Raw genomic sequence first — 18,874 nt, 5'->3', positions numbered from 1 at the left:
GAAAATATATTAACCCTGGATAGAATAATCAATGAACGAAACGTTTTATTAACCACTCTAGGTATAATTTATATAGCAAAATTAGCGACATATTTAATTTAACGTTCGTTATAGTAAGGGTGTCGAAGCCATAATAAGCTCATTTATCAATTTTAAAAATTTCCTAAAGGAAAGGCCTTCTTCATTCAGCTAACTTTTTATAGGCATGAAAAAAGCCCAAATCTTTTTGCCTGGCTCCTTTAGGTCCCATGAGAAGAAAGAAAAAATTGGATTTGGCGTTGGCGTGGCTAAAAATTATCATTATGTATTTTTGTTTCGTTTTACACATGATGGTAATTTTGGTTATCACTTCTTTTTTTATCTATTCAGTGACGTTCGATTGTTTTCACTTTTCAAACATAATCAATAGAAATCTATAATTAACCAAATCCCAAAGCTAACCTAATCTCTATCCATTCCATTCAATTTTCTGAATGATATTCCAGTTACGTTCGATTGTTTTCAGCCATAATCAATACAGAACAAACATTAATTATTATAATCCTATATACTCCCTCTGTTTTAGAAATTTATTTTGTATCACAAAGATTGATTTTCTGTAATTTTTATTAATTAATGCTATGAAATTGTAGATTTCAAGATTCATTAATTGAGAATTTAAATTTTAATGAACTACCATTGATTAATAGTTATGAGAAATATATTATTATATATAAAAATACATTTATGATAGAGAGGGAGTATATATTTTTTTTCTCATTCCGTTCACAACCCGCAATCACATATCAATATGTATTTATTAATTTACATCAGGTGACAAGTGCTAAACTAAGTTTCCAAACATTAGCAACATATAACTTCGTGGTAATACGTGTTTCTTTTTCCATATACTCACAACATTAAAAAAAAAAAAAAAAATCAATCATTTTTTTGAATGAGTTGGTATCATGTTCAATAAATATACAGCAAAGAGAAAATAGAATATTATTGGGGGAAAAAAGTCTACAAAAAAATAAATATATACTAATTTTCAATGAATTAATAGGATAATTAAAGGGGTCACTTTCAAAAGATGTGGGTACAATCATCCTAGCAAAACCTTTTCGTTTAGAACTCTTAATCTAAATGTATTGTTGACCGAATTATAGCTTAGTTCTTTTGAAGAAACTAAAATTACATTTTTTTTCATGCTGACCTTTATTCATTTCAGGTTATAAAACCATCTAATCATGATATCATGTTTATTGGCTTTTATACGCAAGAAAAAATAGTTATACAAGGTATATAAGTTGTCCAACCATGATTTTCATAATTAGCCTTTAGTTATCCCTTTCATAAGAATTTAGAGATCCCAAGAGTTTAATGTCCACTTTGTAATTTATTATAATTGAAATTCGCGCTGTATAAGAAGATTTAATAATGTATTCTAGTGTTAATGTTAAGTCAAACTATAAAATTGTACTGTATTTCAAATATGAACATAGATTTTAGAAAGACAATAAAATTAGTAGATATCATTTGGATACAAACAAATCCCATTTTAGACTAATTGGGAATTTCAATCGCTACTTCTGTAAAACTAGCATTGTACTTGAAGAGTACACTACTAATTTATTCATTAGCATTAGTGGATGGTTGAAAACTACATACTGTATTTACATATATATATTTTCACCACCCATATAAGTTCGTACATATTAAAATGGAGCAATTAAGAATAACCAAAATTTTATTTTGAATATTGAATATGTCCATCCATCTATAGAAACCCAGGAGACTCGGGGGCCTCTGCTTCATTCATGTCTCGCTCTTCTTCTTCTTCTTTCCTTTTGTTTTAGTTTTTTTCGTACAAAAGAAAAAAGAAAAGAAAAAAGACAAGGTCAAAATATTTTTTTTTATTTGTTCTCAATTTTTTTTTCACTTTCTTTTATCTTCCTTATAAATCTGAGCAATGTTCTACATATAAAGTGCATATTCTTGTAATCTAACATAGCTTTTTGACAATTCTTTGTTCGATTTTGGAAAAGAAAAAAAGAATCTGTATCAATTCTTTTGGGGATTGTGAGATTCTCGAGTTGAGATTTTGGGAGTTGAATTTTCAGCTTTTTTTGCTAGGTATCTTGTTGATCAAGCCATATAAAGCATTGAATCGTTTTCTTGTCAATGGCGACGGAGCAACAAGATTCACGACTCTGTTTGGCATCGATTCTGGAAGATTTTCTCAAACAACGAAACGTTCGAGTTAGCAGCGTTGGTGTGGATTCTTCCACTTCTACAAACGCCGACGAAACTTGTACGTTCGTCGATTCCTCTGTTTTTTTTTTCTATCTTTTGAATTGAAAATTTTCTGAATGCTGCGGACTTCTGAAATTAGGGTTTGTAATCGAGTCAGGGACTAAATTAAGGGATGGAATACAGAAATTTAGGATGACCATTGTTAGCTTCTTACTTGAACGAATTAGATATTTGACGTTTCTTGTTTTACTAGATCACTCTAGAAACATATATGGCTATGTTCATAACCAAGAGGCTTGATCATATATATAAGTCAATCTCTCAGAGACCTTTATTATCTAGATTTCGTATATATCGCTTCGATACCAGCTTCTGCATTTTGTATACACATGGGTTATGAGAAAAAATGAAATCACAATTGGTGCAGCTGGTGGAAGAGATTTGCCAGTAGATCCTTCAGATTTAAGGAGGTATGAAGCAGCAAGGTGGATAAGAAACACACTTGGTGTAGTTGGAGGAAGAGATTTGCCAGCAGATCCTTCAGAGGATGATTTCAGAATTGCATTAAGGAGTGGGATTTTGCTCTGCAATGTCCTCAACAGAGTTAAACCTGGTGCTGTACCAAAAGTAATGTCTCACACCTAATTTACTCTTAGTTGCATATTTGTTTTTCTTTACTTTTTTTTATTACAGAATTTTTTTATTGGCTTAAAATATATATAGGCTTTTATTAAACTAAACTTTTAAAAGACTTTTTGTAACGTCTTACGCCTGCTTGGATAAAAGTTGTGCAAGCATGATTAGTACCATTTTGTGTAATAATATATTTTTATAGAGTTACAGGAATTAATATTTTAGGGCCGATGTTTCTGTAATTGGGACCATAAGTTTCTCGTGGTTATCTTAGTCTTGATTTTGTGACTGCAAAACTTGCAGGTCGTTGAAGCTCCAAATGATCCTCTTGTTAGTCAAGATGGTACAGCAGCTCTATCTGCGTTTCAGTACTTTGAGAATCTACGAAACTTTCTTGTGGTTGTGGAGGAAATGGGTATTCCAATGTTTGAAGTCTCCGATTTTGAGAAGGTAATAGAACAAATCACAATTCTACTACTGTATACATATTAGAAACTTATCTACCGTTTATGAAGAATACAATGATATCTGACGACCTAGGCTTAATAAGACATATATTACCGAGAATTATTGTAACTTATTTAAGAGATGATCGATGCCTAATAGTGTTAATGCTAGCATAGGTTAGGTTCGAATCAATTTTCATCATAGCAGGTTGACCTACCTTGCCGGAGGGGTTACCTAGACTAAGCTAAAATGGTCGCTCTCATACTTAGAAACAGAAGTAGGGTCGTTGCAGACACATTGATGACACAGTCGTGGTAGGGTCGTTTGTGACCATCACTCCATCAGTGTTGCAAAAGTAATGTATTAATTAACTTTAGCTAAATAAATTATTCTTTCATAATCAGTAATCACTCTCCATAATTTGGGTTAAGTAATGTATTAACAAAGCTTGACATCTTCATTTTTATAATGTGGGAATTACTAATTAACATTGACACACATTCTGTGTTGTGATTGATGTGTTTTTAGGGAGGTAAATCTGCAAGAATTGTGGAATGTGTTTTGGCTCTCAAGTCATATCGTGAGTGGAAACAGAGCGGCGGAAGCGGTACATGGAGATACATTGTGAACACAAAACCAACCACGTTTGGCATCGCAAAACAATACAAACGCAAAGAATCAGAAGCACTTGTGGATGCAGTCACCAGTAGCCCTTCTAACACTCCATCCAATGAACAACCTTCGTTTGATCAGTCTGATTCTAATACCAAACATGAAGTTAGTGAGCTATACACCAACGCCTCCTATTATAGTATATCCCTAATATTGTTTAAAGTTTTTAAAAATCTCAACTTACATTTCTAGTTTTGTTTCAGGGAAGTGCCGATTCAATAGATGCCATTGTTCGTGCGGTGTTCTTGGAAGTCAAGCAAGAAGAAATTCCCGGTGTAAGCATTAACTACCTTCCTGCTATTCTTTAAACTAATCAACTCGAACCTTATTAAATGATCAAACATTCTTTTGTTTATATCTAGATGGTGGAAGATATGCTGAAAACTGTCATGGTAGAATATGAACGTAGATTAGCCACACAGAAAGAATTGGTAAGCAACTTTAGTAATTGGCCTTTCTGTGGCCATATGTGCGTGATGTCATGTTTCTTGGATAACAAGGATGTACTTTCTCTTATACCTTCTTTACACCATTCATCTTGAATTATGCAATTGCTTAGTTCCAAATGAGCGCTGGGAACAAAGATGAGCTTCACTCTCGCGATCTTGGGAGAACTATCTCAGGCAATGAGGAGATGCTAATTGATGATGCTTCGGTAATTGCATCAACCTTGAATATGGAGATGTTATCCAATATAGGCATATTACTCTTTATGGATCTGTTAATCTATCCGTGTATTATAACACGGAACTGGTTTATACTTTCCATATTTTTCAGAACGGAGAAGAACATGTGACAGAGATTGCAAACAACATGGAAACTCCACAAGATGATAGTGTTGAGGAATCTAAAATCCAAGATTATGAGCTCTACGTAATATTAAAAGAGAAGACCAAGAATCAACAGATAATAATTGACAGACAGCAAAATCACACTGAGGTATAAAGTTCAGTTGAACATAACAGATATATGTTGCATCGTGTCTCTCTTTAAGACTTTGTATTTGGTAGATTATAGTAAGGCAAAGTATATTTTTGTGTTGGCAGGAACTGAAGCAAGATCTAAATGCTGTCAAAACAAGTCTCAGTCTCTTGCAGATGAAATATCACCAAGAGTTTACTAGCTTAGGTGAGAATCAACTGTGATTTTGGTCACTATCTCATAGCTTTTCTTTCACAATCGTTACCAAAGAAACTAGTAGTAAGATTGTTCTTTTTTTTTTTTGGGTCAGGCGAGCATTTGCATGGACTTGCGTATGCAGCTACATCATACCAAAGAGTTCTTGAAGAAAACCGGAAACTTTACAATCAAGTCCAAGACCTCAAAGGTAAAATGTGGAATACATATTGCTATCACTACATGAATTGAATTGCGTAGTTTTGGTATTAAGATGAGATGGTTTTGATGACTTGGGAAATTATTGTTTCTTTACTAGTAGATTCAATAACTAGGATTTGCAAAATTCAAGCTTTAACAAATTAATGCTTAACAGGGAGCATAAGGGTCTATTGTCGAGTGAGACCATTCTTACCTGGGCAAAAAAGTGTCATGACTACTGTGGATCACATCGAGGATTCAACTATATCAATTGCAAACCCTTCAAAGTTAGGTCGCAAATCATTCACCTTCAACAAAGTGTTTGGCCCTTCAGCATCTCAAGGTAAATTATCTCACCTTTTCTTTCTTGAATTTTCTATGTTCTTTCAATTTTCGGCTCTCAAATAAAAAATTACAAATTTGAATATGTAGAGGAGGTGTTTGGAGACACTCAACCTCTGATCCGGTCTGTTCTTGATGGTTATAATGTATGCATATTTGCATACGGCCAAACAGGATCCGGAAAAACTTTCACCATGGTACTTTTCTTGAAGAATCCAACTTAATTATTGTACAGTAACTAATGCTTTTTCATATTCTCATACGAAAACAATGTTATCCTTATTAGAAGTGTTTTTTTTTGGTGTATGGTAATCAGATGGGACCTAACGAACTGACGGAGGAAAGCTTAGGAGTAAATTACAGAGCATTGAGTGATCTCTTTCATTTGTCAAGTGTGAGAAAAGAAACCTTTTCATATAGCATTTCAGTTCAAATGCTTGAAATTTACAACGAGCAAGTCCGAGATCTCCTTGCCACTAACGGCCAAACCAGCAGATATCCTTTTTTAAAGACTTCATTCTAACACCCTGCAGATTTTCTCTAGCTTGTTCTGTTTCTTTAGTGATTTCTATCATTGTGTTTGTTTTTCTTGACTTGTGAACACATTAGAGATCCGAAATAGTTCACAAGATGGAATCAACGTGCCAGAGGCGACATTGGTTCCAGTCTCCACAACTTCAGACGTCATTCATTTGATGAATATTGGTCAAAAGAACCGTGCAGTCAGCGCCACCGCCATGAATGACCGCAGTAGTCGCTCTCACAGGTTCCCTTTTGCTGTTTGTATAACAAATGAATCTTATTATCTCTTCCTTTTATTGAAACTTGTAACTAATGTATTACATGTTCTGTACTTTATATATATGCAGTTGTCTCACAGTACATGTCCAAGGAAAAGATCTGACATCAGGTGCAACTCTAAGGGGTTCAATGCATTTGGTCGATCTTGCTGGAAGCGAAAGGGTTGACAAGTCTGAGGTCACCGGTGATAGGTTGAAAGAGGCACAACACATAAACAAATCTCTCTCTGCTCTTGGAGACGTGATTGCATCTCTCTCCCAGAAAAACAACCACATCCCTTATCGAAATAGCAAACTCACCCAACTTCTCCAGGACGCTTTAGGAGGACAAGCGAAAACACTTATGTTTGTTCACATTAGCCCTGAACAAGAAGCTCTGGGAGAAACACTCAGCACCCTGAAATTTGCAGAGAGGGTGGCCACTGTTGAACTCGGTGCTGCTCGTGTCAACAAGGACACTTCTGAAGTTAAAGAACTCAAAGAACAGGTCACTACCTATAATCTTCAATACTTTTTTCCACATTATTAAACTCTTCATTCTCATTATCCAAATCAGTTACCTTTGTTATTTGGTTTTATAGATTGTTAGTTTGAAACTTGCATTAGCGAGAAAGGAGAACGAGGCAGCAGATCAAACACAGCTACCAAGGCCCCTTACCCCTGATAAAGTCCTCAGAAGAAAGTCACTCGGCGTTTCGTCTTCATTCTCTAAATCAGCAAACACAAGACAGTTACAAACCAAACATAAACCGTCGTCACAGATTGATGATGTCAACAGCATTGAGGTAAAGAGAACTCATGAACCAACCACACAAACTAAACTCGTGGATACATCTTGCAGTGGGTTACTTCATAATGTACAGTGAAATTTACTTGCAGGGTCAAAGTGACTCTGCATCCAGCCTTGACTTGCAAGGACTAGCGGGTTCACCATCATGGAAAAGCCCGTCGAGAGATGAGAAAGAGGAGGAAATGGAGTTTATATCAGGCAGTGAATGGATTGATAAACATGAAGACGAAATCACGCGTAACGGCAAACCTGAAAACAGATCACATACACTGGGTGATCAGAAGCGATCGTCTAGCTTGAAACGTGAACCAAGGCTAGGCGTAGACAATAATGTAGTAGATAAAGGATTTGAGGTAAAGAAGGTTCCATTCGAAGAAGAAGCAAACGAGTCAGATGAAACCGCAACAAGTGACTGCTCGGAGACAAACTTGATGTGGCAGTTGAATGTTCAAGTGAATATGCCAAGAGCAGCCTCTAATGGTTCTTCTACTACTAAGCTAAAGAAGACTCAGTCAAAAATCAGTAGAGTTGCCGCTGAGACCAGGTGAGTTTTATTTAAAATTTTAAACGATTAGATTGTTTATTTTATTTTTATGTAATGTTTTGGTAATGGGAATTAATTAATATTGTTGATCAGGAGTATGATACCTTCGCTAATTCCGACGCCTACAAGGAGATTGTCGCTTGGCTCTAACACACCAGGACAAACTTCCTCAAGGCATAACACTACACTAGTTGTGAAGAAGAGACAAAATCCCAAGTAACTAATGAATACATTTTGTGAGTATATTACAATACAAAACAATCCAATTTTTTTTTTTTTTTTTTTTTTGTTTTTGGCGGACCCATTCATATGTGGTCATACATATACAGGCCGTATACAAAGAGTAGAGTACGTATGAGCCATAGGTTGAATATAATGTTTTGTTTGATGTGGATGGCGTATACGAAGTTACGAACCTATTGGCTTTCTTTTTTGTAATGTAATGTCGATATATATTGTATAATTTGTATACTTCTTCTCGACGCCAATGTATATTTATCTCTATTCGTAGCCACTTTCATCAAGAGAGAATTACATTTTTTTCATTTCTTTCTAATCTTGTATATAGTTATACTCTCTAAGGTTTAAGAGGATGATTTGTAAACGTTGCAATTTTTACTAAATGATAGTTGTAAGCTACCAGAATATTCATTATCGATGGCAGTTTGACTAGAAGGGATCGGGAATCGTGTGATGTTTGAACTGCTGCAAGTAAAAAGTCAAACAATTGTTGAAAAAGTGTCAATAATTTCTCAACATGATCAAAAAAGTCAACCTGTTTATTAAAAAAATAGACAGTTTTTTTTATAATGAAACATGTATTTTTAAAATATTTAACTTATATTGAAAAAAGAACTATAAACTAAAACTACCTAATATCTTTAATAAATTGTAATATATGTAATTCCTATTCTCACAATAGCTTTCTATAAAATTAGCTAAAAATATACATACATGTGGATTAATTAAATTTACCTAAAGCAGAACTTTTGAGGGGTAACTACGTCATTTCAAAAGATATCATTTTCCTAATAAAATTAGCTGTCCCTAACCTCTCTCCCCCGCGTCGCTTTTGTTTCTTCCCCCAATCTGAGAAAATCCACAAAACTCCTCCACTCTGCAACTTCTTCTTCTTCTGTAAACTCTTCACGCGGTTTCATACTTCCGTTCGAATTCCCGACGACGAACCCTCCGGAGAAGCGACGAAGACCTTAGCATTATCTAACGAAGCCATTCTTTATACTAGATCTGTCGTGTATGCTACTCGCGATTTCGTTCTGGTGAGTTTCATGGTTCCTAAACTTTTGTAGAAAAGCTTCGATAGTGTTCTTATACTGAGTTTCTCTGTTGCTTATTTGCTTGATTCTACTTTTACCACATTTTTAATTTTTTCGGCATCTCAAAAGATTATAGAATTCTGTAGATTAGGGTTTACCTCTGCATTCTCTCAAGATTTTTTTGTATTTGTTTGGTTGCATTCACGAAACTTTGGTTTATGTATGAGTAACTCAGTAGAAACCAATTCATATATACTAAATGATTAATTTTTGTCAACAAGGTTTTGTTCCAGCCAATGCTGAAGTCTGGATAAAGATGAGCGTGTCAAAAGCACCGAGGACGAATCATCCGCTTGTTCCTCTTGCAACCCTCATTGGTAATGAGCTTAGGAGCGAGAAAGTAGAGAAACCTCTTATCAAGTATGGTCAAGCTGCTCTTGCTAAGAAAGGAGAAGACTACTTTTTGATTAAAACTGATTGTCAAAGGGTACCTGGTGATCCTTCATCGTCTTTTTCAGTTTTCGGGGTAACACACATTCTTCTGTATAGAGTGACATATATAGCGTTCTTGAACTCAAAAAAGCTGTCATTTAATTTTAATCCTTTTTTGATTTGTTTTGTCTACAGATATTTGATGGACACAATGGTAATTCAGCTGCCATATATACTAAAGAACACCTTCTGGACAATGTGGTGAGTGCAATTCCTCAAGGCGCAAGCAGGGACGAGTGGCTTCAAGCTCTTCCTAGAGCTTTAGTTGCTGGCTTTGTGAAAACTGACATTGAGTTTCAGCAGAAAGGTCTACGCTTATGCTCATTGTTTTAAAGTCCTTTTGCTAGCTTTAATATTCGTTTTTTTCAAGTATGTTCTAACTGTTAAGATCTGTTGTGTTTACAGGGGAAACTTCTGGAACAACCGTGACTTTTGTTCTAATTGATGGTTGGACTATTACTGTCGCTTCTGTTGGTGACTCCCGCTGCATATTAGACACCCAAGGTGGTGTGGTTTCTCTGCTGACTGTTGATCATAGGCTAGAAGAGAATGTTGAAGAGAGAGAACGCATAACTGCCAGTGGAGGTGAGGTCGGAAGGCTCAATGTATTTGGTGGCAATGAGGTATGATCATTTCAAGGAAAGTTAAGTTACTCCGTCATTGTGTGTTTGGCTGTGGTAGGGTTCGTAATGTGCTTTCATTCTGACGATGCAATAGGTTGGTCCACTTCGATGCTGGCCTGGTGGTTTGTGTCTTTCGAGGTCCATTGGTGATACGGATGTGGGAGAATTTATTGTCCCTATACCACATGTTAAGCAAGTGAAAGTAAGCTCCCTTCCCCCTTCTCTTTGGTGCGTTTTTCATCAATTCCTATATTAGATATTGAACACAAATGTATTTTCAGCTTTCGGATGCCGGAGGGAGACTCATTATAGCTTCAGATGGTATATGGGATATACTGTCTTCTGATACGGCTGCAAAAGCTTGTCGTGGTTTGTCTGCCGAGCTTGCTGCTAAACTTGTTGTTAAGGTTGGTGATCAACCCTGTTGATTTAGTTGTGTACTTTCTCCAGTCGAGATTCCTCTTATTCTCTAAATCATATGTTTTATCAGGAAGCATTGCGAACAAAAGGGTTGAAGGATGATACTACCTGTGTAGTTGTTGACATAGTTCCATCTGATCATCTAGCCTTGTCTCCAACGCCCGTAAAGAAGCAGAACGCATTCACCTCATTTCTGTCTAGGAAAAACCATACAGCTACCAACCACAAAAACGGGAACAAGCTCTCTGCTGTAGGAGTTGTGGAAGAATTGTTTGAAGAAGGTTCTGCTGTGCTTGCAGATAGGTAATCTTCTGGCCAAGAAACTGATATTGCAAGTACTTGTCTCATTATACGTGTTTAAGTTTTTAAGGGCTTATCTAACGCGTTAAGTAACTGAGATCTTCAAATACTGATTATTAGTTTTTATTGGTTGGTGTTTCAAAATGCAGATTGGGAAAGGATCTTCCATCAAATACGGAGAACGGGCTCTTAAAATGTGCTGTATGTCAAACAGATGAATCTCCGGGTGAAGGTTTATCAAGCAACGGGGGTTCCATCATCTCCTCAGCATCTAATCGATGGGAAGGTCCCTTCCTATGCACAATATGCAAGAAAAAGAAAGACGCTATGGAAGGAAAAAGACCAAGCAAAGGGTCAGTGAAAACATAAAAGCCACATTGCAGTAGAAAGAAATCATAATATGTGGTAAGAAATTCGTATGTATCTCGTTTTCTTATCTACCTTCTTCTTCTGGTGTGCTCTGTGAGGTAGTCTGGTATTGTGTTCTTTTCCCAGGCATTGATTGGAGAAGTAGCGGTAATAGTAGAAGTGTATGCAAATGTTTGTAGAGAGAGAGAGAGAGAGGAAGAGAGACGATAGATCCAATTCTTTTCCATTGTTTAAGATTTCCCTGGTTTGCTTAGTCGGCTTATGCTGACCATTTACCTTCGTAGATGTGTTTTTGCTTGGGAATTGCTGATATACTAACAAGAGTTTCTAAGTTGTAAGTAATTCATATTTGGTTATTGTCAATCCTATTGCACCCATTCATTGAAGTTAATTTGTTTCGGTCTATACCTCTCTCCTTTGGTGATACGATTGAGCCAATGTGACCCCTCAAAACGCTTGGTTTTTGTAATTGCTATGGTTTGGTTTGGTCAATGCTTTAAGATGCGGTCTTGATTCTCATCTATGTGTTTGTGGTTTTGACCAAGTGTAATACACACGTTTTAGAAGTTTAGAAAATCTTATGAAGTGATACACACGTTTTCATTGTTTCCTAATATTCCATTATTATAATATACCCTACAAAATAATACGTCGGTGAGCTTTTTTGTCAATAAAGAAGTTCATTTATCTCCGGTTCTGCGCCTCATTGCCGGAGAAGGGACTACTTAACAGTTAACACCATCATGTTACCCAAACAAATATCTCATCAAAAGTCAAAACCAAAAAGCCTCAAATCAAATACAGAACACAGGCTTATGTAATAAGAGTACTAACTTTTCTCTCTTTAAATTTTGGGGGAGACACAAACGTTGTTTTCTCGACCAAACAACCAGCAAACGTTTTGTCCGCGAAGAAGGCAATGATGTTAGTATGTTACTACTATTCGGGAATGGGCCATTTGGTCCAAAATGGTAACTACTAGGACGCTTATAAGAGAGACTCATCTCGGTCACGTTTTCCGTCTCGAAAACAAACAAAAACAAAACAGAGCCATAGTAGTAGTCTCTCTCTCTCTCTCTCCTCAATTTTGGAAGAAGGATGATGTTACCAGAAGCATGCGTAGCGAACATCCTCTCCTTCACAACTCCGGCCGACACATTCACTTCGTCGGCCGTCTCCTCAGTCTTCCATGTCGCCGGTGATTCTGATCTCGTCTGGGAGAAGTTTCTACCTTCCGATTACAGCCACGTTATCTCTAGATCGACTGATCATCACCGGAAGTTCTCCTCTAAAAAGGAGCTCTATCGATATCTCTGTGAATCAATTCTCATCGATAATGGCAGAAAGGTTAGTATATTATTAGTATTACTACTACTTTCTTGATTTTCTAAAGAAAAAACAAAAAAAAATCAAGAAATTATGATATGGATATATTTTTCAATATCAGATGTTCAAGATCGAGAAACTTTCCGGGAAAATATCGTATATTTTATCGGCAAGACATCTTTCCATATCTTGGAGCGACCAACGGCATTACTGGTCTTGGAACCCTCGATCAGATTCAAGGTCATTTATTTATTAATTAAATAAATAAAAGTGCATATCATTGGTGTAAAAACAAAACGTAATCATTTTTTTAATATTTTGAATCATAGATTCTCGGAAGGGGTGGAACTTATTGTTTGAGCAAAAATTAATCGATTCGTTCAAAGACTACGGAAACAAGAAACAGATGTTGAATAGTTGCTTTTATTAATCAAATATCGATCGCGAAGTACAAGAAATCAAGCGCAGTGAGTCAAACTATAAACTGAGTCATGAGTCTTGTGGTTTCGTGAAGTATCTTGCTTTTGCTCTCGATTTTGTGTCGTCTCATGAAGACGTAACTCCCCTTTTTACAGAGAAACCTTGTCAACCCTAATCTTTATAGGACTTGGATTCGTGTAACCGCCTCTTTATGAGATAAGGTCGTTTTCCAATATTCCCTTCACAAGATAAAGTTATTTTCCAATATTCTCTTGATGAGATCAACTTCGAATATTCTCTTGATGAGATCAACTTCGAATATTCTCTTGATGATGTCATTTCGTCAAAGGAACGCAGTCGGTGTCAAGGTCCAGTTACGGCCCGTATTGACTCACTTCTTGCCGTTACGGCCCATATCAATATAGTCTTCTAGAGAATACATAATTCTCCATTATTTATAGAATATATTACAATTATAATAGAATTTATCTATTATAATTTTTATGATTAAAATTATGCCCAACAATTATAATGACGGACTGGTTAGAAATCATCGGAAAAATCCAAACCGGAGCTTTATCGCCCAACACAAACTACGGAGCTTATCTGATTATGAAAGTGACGTCACGTGCGTATGGACTAGATCTAGTTCCGGCAGAGACTTGGATAAAAGTGGGGAATGGTGAAAAGAAAACAAAGTCAACTTATCTAAGTCGCTTGGATAGCAAGAAACAACAAATGGAGCGGCTGTTTTACGGACAGCAAGAACAGAGGATGGCGATGGACAAGGTTGTCGGGGATCATAGGATGGAGCCAGAGGTGAGAGAAGATGGGTGGATGGAGATAGAGCTCGGAGAGTTCGGGACGGGACAGGAAGGTGGTGAAGACATGGAGGTTGTTATGAGTCTAACCGAAGTTAAAGGTTATCAGTTAAAAGGCGGGATTGCGATTGATGGGATTGAAGTAAGGCCTAAACCCCAAAAGTGAGTGAGTAGTAATGGAAAGATGTGTACCAAATTTTGGGTTTACCTGATTATGTGTTTGGTTCGGGTCCAAATTGTGAGATGAGAGACAAACTATTTTGGTGGTTTGAATTTTACATTATTATGCATGTAGAGTAATGTATTGACCAACATTTGTCAATTGTCATCTGACAAGAAAAAAAATGAAGACCACGAATTGTCAAGTATTTGGTTCGTATGGCGGATTATTGTGATTGTGAATTATACTTTATATCATTTAGTTGCCACTTGTTGTTCTTTTTTTTTTTTTTTGCTACTTGTTCAAACATCTCTATCGATTACTTATCTATATCCATAATACGTACTGAATTAGTATAGGTTGTACAAATACGAATGCGAATAATTCTGATTGATTTAATGTCACTTGCAAGAAATAAATATAGTTTTCCATGAAATTAATACTAAAATGAGGAAAATAGGGAAAAAGACATGTCAGAATGTGGTCATTACCATTCGCATAACATGAGGATGAGGACATTCTTAGCACATATCGAGTTTCTGGTGTCACCTAATTTCATGTAGGTGGCCTCTATTCTCTATCGTTGTGACATCGTGCAAGCACGTGTATGTTGTACTATTATATCATTTACACCTTATAAGTAAACTAGATTATGGCCCGCGGTATACCGCGGCTCAAGTTTTTTTTGATTTTTTTGGTTAATGTACTATTTTAATATTAATTTGACTAATGTAATTTTTTGTTAATTTTAGTGATTTAGTATATAATTCGTGGTATACCACACAATAATTTTTGTTTAATACAGTCTTAATTAAATCAGTTTGATTCGAGATATTTTATATTAATGTTGTTAAAATAGTAAAATAAGGATTTAACACGTATTGAAGTATCATATTAATGATATTTTATTTTTTAGTATTATCAATTCAATCATGTAATATCTTAGAACCCGTCATGTAATATAACTTGTTTGTGTTATTTTGAAAATTTAATGTTTAAATATTCATAATTTTAAACTTTTTATTAAGTTTAGATATATCACTTATAAATTATAAACTTCTTAAAATTCTATAATTTACTATATACGGTAAATTTACTATATATGTATGTTAAACATACACTTTTTATATTAATTGAGTAATATATGTTCATTTTAAAAAATTCAAATCACAATATATGCAGGAAAAATATACATTTTTATTAACTTTATGCATTGTATGACGATTCACTATATTTAAATTTTAAAATTAAAAAAAAAAGATGATAGGAGAATATTTTTTTTTAATATGGAATAAATCTTCTAAATATCTATATTAATTATATAATATTATATATATAAATATTTAAAATATTTTAATTCTGTTTGGTTAAAAGGATAGTAGAGAGAATTAACAAACCTTATTTTGATTTAAATATAAACATTAAATAGTATTAAATGTAAAAACTTTCCAAAAAATATTTTTGAGCAAAAACTGCTGCAAAAATACTAGTATAGATATGTAGACAACATTATTTCTCAGTCCTTATGGTTTTATAGCAATTTGTTTACAACATTTGATCAGCATTTTTAATAATCATTTTTTCTTTTCTTTTTTTTCATATTTGTAAAATTCAAAGCTCAAACTCGACCATAGAGGAAACAAAATTATTATAACTGAAAATCAATGAAAACAAAAGTGACTTAACCGAATTAACTGAGCACATATTCGTAGGATGTGCGCCACCGTGACTTGCTTACGGCGTAAAAAGCCATTGATTATACGGAATTAGAAACTGTAGAAACCTTAGCTAAGGTTGATGCTCCCTCATAAAATAAACATTATATATTTGTAAGCGAATCAAAACAAAGCTAAGGTTGATCCGGACAAAAGCTTCATAAGTTTAGAGAACATAAACGGAGATCATAATATCTCTCTCCGACAACATGGACCTTTAATTTCGTCCTCAATCTAGCCGCTCCAGCTGCAGACATTTCAAATAAACATAGGCGACACCAATTTTAGAAACTTTTGATTTGTATCTTCTTCCAAAATGGAGTAAATATCGACAATGAGACTGCTTGGCAACAATAATAATAAGGGGCTTAGTGTACCTTCCAGAGACCGTCGTTGAGGTAATGCATGGTATCCACTCCGATTCCTTTGTTTATTCCCTTTCTGTGGACGAACACAAGAAAACCGAATAAGGAGTGTTAACTACACATAGACCTAGTCAGTAAATCACTACCATTAAACTAACTTAGAGACCAAATCTAGATTGTGATAATGGCACAGAGAAGGAAAAGTTTAGCGAAGTGAAATTAAATTCAAGCAAACAAATTTATTCTGGTGCAAAGATGTGTACCGAACGAAAGAAAGACAAATCAATCAAGTCACTTTATTTAACTGCAGCCAAGAGTCCGTAAGTTGGCTTAATTTTGAAAGTATATAGAAGCACATGTTTGCATTTTCTAATTTATTCCTACACAAGGAAAAAATTGACTTACATGTCCTTGGCTGACATTTTGGTGAAGCCTATTGCTAAGGCATGTTGCTTTCCTTCTGCATATATGGCCTAAGCAAACACATATTCATGGTTAAGATCAGCAAAAACAAACAAAAACGCACCCAAGGAAAGAGTGTTTTGTTCATACCACTGGCCTTTCAGCGTCAACTTCTTCATCCAGAACACCTCCCGGGGAAGTAAGACCAGGACACATTATGTTTGCACCAGAGAGAACAAACTTTATGGCACCTCTATCAACTTGAAACCTCCTCATTATATTAGGGTCTGCAAAACTCCAATTAATTAACTGCCAAATTGACATTCTCGGCTAACTGATAAAATCCCAAGTTTTCTATTGGATTCACAGTATGTGAAATTACAGGAACGTAATGTTTTTAAAAACGTAATGCTATCCCGGGAACGGTATGGAGAAATATATTAAACCATGGACCTTTTATATAGTACAGTGGCATGAGATAAGCGAAAGGAACAACAACTTACAGAAACCAAAACCCTGGAAATTCCAAAAGTGTTCAGACATATTATTCAACTATATGCAGTTTTTGAACCAGGTAAGTTACTAAGTTCTAATGCAGATCATAGTGAAACTAACAGGTGGTTATTTTAATTTGTTAGAATAAACACCCAATTATGTTATGCTGTGACAACAAGACCATATAGCATGAACGGTGTGAAGGAAGAGTGATATTACATTGATGAAGAAGTCGCAGTGTTGGCATGTATGGCCCGTCACGGATACAGAAGAAGAGGGGGACATTGTTGACAACAACAAGGGTCAGATGGTTTGGGCTGCACGAGGTCAACAGTAAGTGTTAGAATAGAAAGTGGTAAAAGAAAATTCAGAAAAGATACTACTGATATATGAGGTTGTTGTTTTACAAACCACTTCACTACGATAAGAGGAATCTTTTTGGGGAGTAGATCCTCCATCACTGTTTCAAGTCCCGGGTACTGCAACATTTACATAAACATTCTTAAAAATCTACCAAACTACACGAAATCATAAAAGTTTAAGAAGGGGGAAAAAAGGCAAATGAAACAGCAGGCATACCTCATCTTGAATACTCTGGCGGATCCTGCGTTGAACAGATGCCTTCACTTGGTTTTGTGATGAAATCTCCTCCAAACAAAACCTAGGTTAAAAATATTGAACATAAATACCACCTTCATAGACATAAAGGAGTAGCAAATATATCTAAAGGCCCGTCCAAAGTAGAAGACTCTTATCAAAAAGAAGAGACCACTTAAACTTGATAGCACTCTGTGATAGTTTAGAGTTCCAATCAAGACCCAAAATTTCCACTATGACCCAGAATTCTTTGTAAAGATTTGGTAAATCAAAGAGCGACACTATCAGAACTGATCATCTAATGTCCAAACCAAAAAAAGCTAGCAACAAAAACCACAACCTAACACTAACAAACTTGAAGATGTTTGCTTTTGAGAACTCACAACCTTCCAATTTGAAGAATATATAACAACCAACCTGCCCATAGACAATTATAAACAATGGAATCCGAAAGCCTACGTACCAACAATGTGGTCGAAAAGTAACTACAAGCCAACTGTAGTAAACTATAAAGTGCAGTATAGGTCATTACATTACTCACAAGCTAGTAGCTACTGTCCTGACCTAAAAGATCATCCAAACCAGACCCCTTAATCGAAATTTCAGTCTCATCACACCACACAATCTATATCTATATAAACTAGTATAAACAATGACGAGATGTTGAGAACACTAATTCTTAGATTTTACAATCCATATAAGATGTTGATGATAAAATTATGAATTGATAAAAATATAAAAATTTAACATGTTGGAGGAAAGATGCTTACTTCTTGAACATGTTGGAGGAAAGGTAAGTTTAGGGGAAAGAGTCAATGTAACTAACAACTGAAGATAATCTCCAATTTCTAACTATGATTGCTTCCCTGCAAAGTGAACATTGGAGGACGTTTGATTTGAGAGAGATTCTGAGATTTTTCGTAACATAAAATCAACAACAAAATTGGATAAATTCAATAGGAAAAAAAAAAACAAAACAGAAACATCAAACGGAACAGAGCCAGGAGGAACTCACGGACTGAGAAAAGATTGCTGACGGAGAAATGGGCCCTCGGCGGAGGAGGAGTAGTAAACTACTGTAATCGGCGATTGAGATTTGAGAGGAATCAATCCTACTTTAGTTAGTGCCACAAGAGCCGAGAGATTTTTCTCTCGAAATATCAAAACGACAGTGTTTTAGGAAAACCTAGGAAAACGAGTGAAAGAGATCCGAAGGGTACTACCAATTTCGATCCGACCAAACCGAAATTGGTTAGGAATTACGACAAAATATATGTATTGATTGAGTCACCCTTTTAATATAAATTGATGT

The 18,874-nt window shown here is 35.4% G+C and overlaps 4 protein-coding genes across 10 annotated transcripts; 3 read left to right on the top strand and 1 right to left on the bottom strand.

The window, feature by feature from the left end:
- Window positions 1–1,713: 1,713 nt before the first annotated feature.
- LOC104739506 (kinesin-like protein KIN-14H) lies at window positions 1,714–8,324 on the top strand. 4 transcript variants are annotated; one of them, XM_087484324.1, is made up of 20 exons: window positions 1,714–1,879; window positions 2,116–2,293; window positions 2,663–2,862; window positions 3,172–3,318; window positions 3,844–4,092; window positions 4,191–4,262; window positions 4,350–4,418; window positions 4,547–4,642; window positions 4,765–4,926; window positions 5,034–5,115; window positions 5,219–5,314; window positions 5,480–5,647; window positions 5,737–5,843; window positions 5,963–6,141; window positions 6,251–6,412; window positions 6,516–6,933; window positions 7,028–7,231; window positions 7,326–7,780; window positions 7,874–8,016; window positions 8,110–8,324. In XM_087484324.1, exons 2-19 carry the CDS (start codon window positions 2,164–2,166, stop codon window positions 7,998–8,000), a joined length of 3,123 nt encoding a protein of 1,040 aa, XP_087340450.1. In that variant the 5' UTR covers window positions 1,714–1,879; window positions 2,116–2,163; the 3' UTR covers window positions 8,001–8,016; window positions 8,110–8,324. The 4 variants fall into 4 exon arrangements, with proteins under 4 accessions (XP_087340450.1, XP_087340449.1, XP_010458190.2 ...); XM_087484323.1 differs by having other exon boundaries at window positions 7,874–8,324; XM_087484325.1 differs by having other exon boundaries at window positions 1,796–2,293.
- Window positions 8,325–8,840: 516 nt separating this feature from the next.
- On the top strand, window positions 8,841–11,647 carry LOC104739505 (putative protein phosphatase 2C 5). 2 transcript variants are annotated; one of them, XM_010459887.3, is made up of 9 exons: window positions 8,844–9,060; window positions 9,339–9,583; window positions 9,685–9,856; window positions 9,955–10,172; window positions 10,267–10,374; window positions 10,454–10,579; window positions 10,663–10,895; window positions 11,042–11,297; window positions 11,388–11,647. In XM_010459887.3, exons 2-8 carry the CDS (start codon window positions 9,374–9,376, stop codon window positions 11,259–11,261), a joined length of 1,287 nt encoding a protein of 428 aa, XP_010458189.1. In that variant the 5' UTR covers window positions 8,844–9,060; window positions 9,339–9,373; the 3' UTR covers window positions 11,262–11,297; window positions 11,388–11,647. The 2 variants fall into 2 exon arrangements, with proteins under 2 accessions (XP_010458188.1, XP_010458189.1); XM_010459886.3 differs by having other exon boundaries at window positions 8,841–9,060; window positions 11,042–11,647.
- A 493-nt stretch (window positions 11,648–12,140) lies between these two features.
- On the top strand, window positions 12,141–14,188 carry LOC104739504 (F-box protein PP2-B15-like). The gene is made up of 4 exons (XM_087484322.1): window positions 12,141–12,608; window positions 12,709–12,827; window positions 12,917–12,942; window positions 13,540–14,188. The coding sequence occupies exons 1-4, from the start codon at window positions 12,360–12,362 to the stop codon at window positions 13,992–13,994; spliced, it is 849 nt and encodes a 282-aa protein (XP_087340448.1). The 5' UTR covers window positions 12,141–12,359; the 3' UTR covers window positions 13,995–14,188.
- Window positions 14,189–15,621: 1,433 nt separating this feature from the next.
- On the bottom strand, window positions 15,622–18,832 carry LOC104739502 (uncharacterized). 3 transcript variants are annotated; one of them, XM_010459881.3, is made up of 9 exons: window positions 18,578–18,828; window positions 18,333–18,428; window positions 17,545–17,626; window positions 17,377–17,444; window positions 17,185–17,282; window positions 16,621–16,757; window positions 16,474–16,541; window positions 16,081–16,144; window positions 15,622–15,950 (listed from the first exon to the last, which is right to left on the bottom strand). In XM_010459881.3, exons 2-9 carry the CDS (start codon window positions 18,341–18,343, stop codon window positions 15,933–15,935), a joined length of 546 nt encoding a protein of 181 aa, XP_010458183.2. In that variant the 5' UTR covers window positions 18,344–18,428; window positions 18,578–18,828; the 3' UTR covers window positions 15,622–15,932. The 3 variants fall into 3 exon arrangements, with proteins under 3 accessions (XP_010458183.2, XP_087340446.1, XP_087340447.1); XM_087484320.1 differs by having other exon boundaries at window positions 17,377–17,425; XM_087484321.1 differs by lacking the exon at window positions 17,377–17,444 and having other exon boundaries at window positions 18,578–18,832.
- Window positions 18,833–18,874: the final 42 nt, after the last annotated feature.

The sequence above is a fragment of the Camelina sativa genome, chromosome 14, assembly GCF_030686135.1.
Source record: "Camelina sativa cultivar CO46 ecotype springtype chromosome 14, ASM3068613v1".
Taxonomy (NCBI): Eukaryota; Viridiplantae; Streptophyta; class Magnoliopsida; order Brassicales; family Brassicaceae; genus Camelina; species Camelina sativa.
The sequence above is the reverse complement of the archived record's forward strand: the minus strand, read 5'-3'. Positions and strand labels throughout refer to the sequence as shown.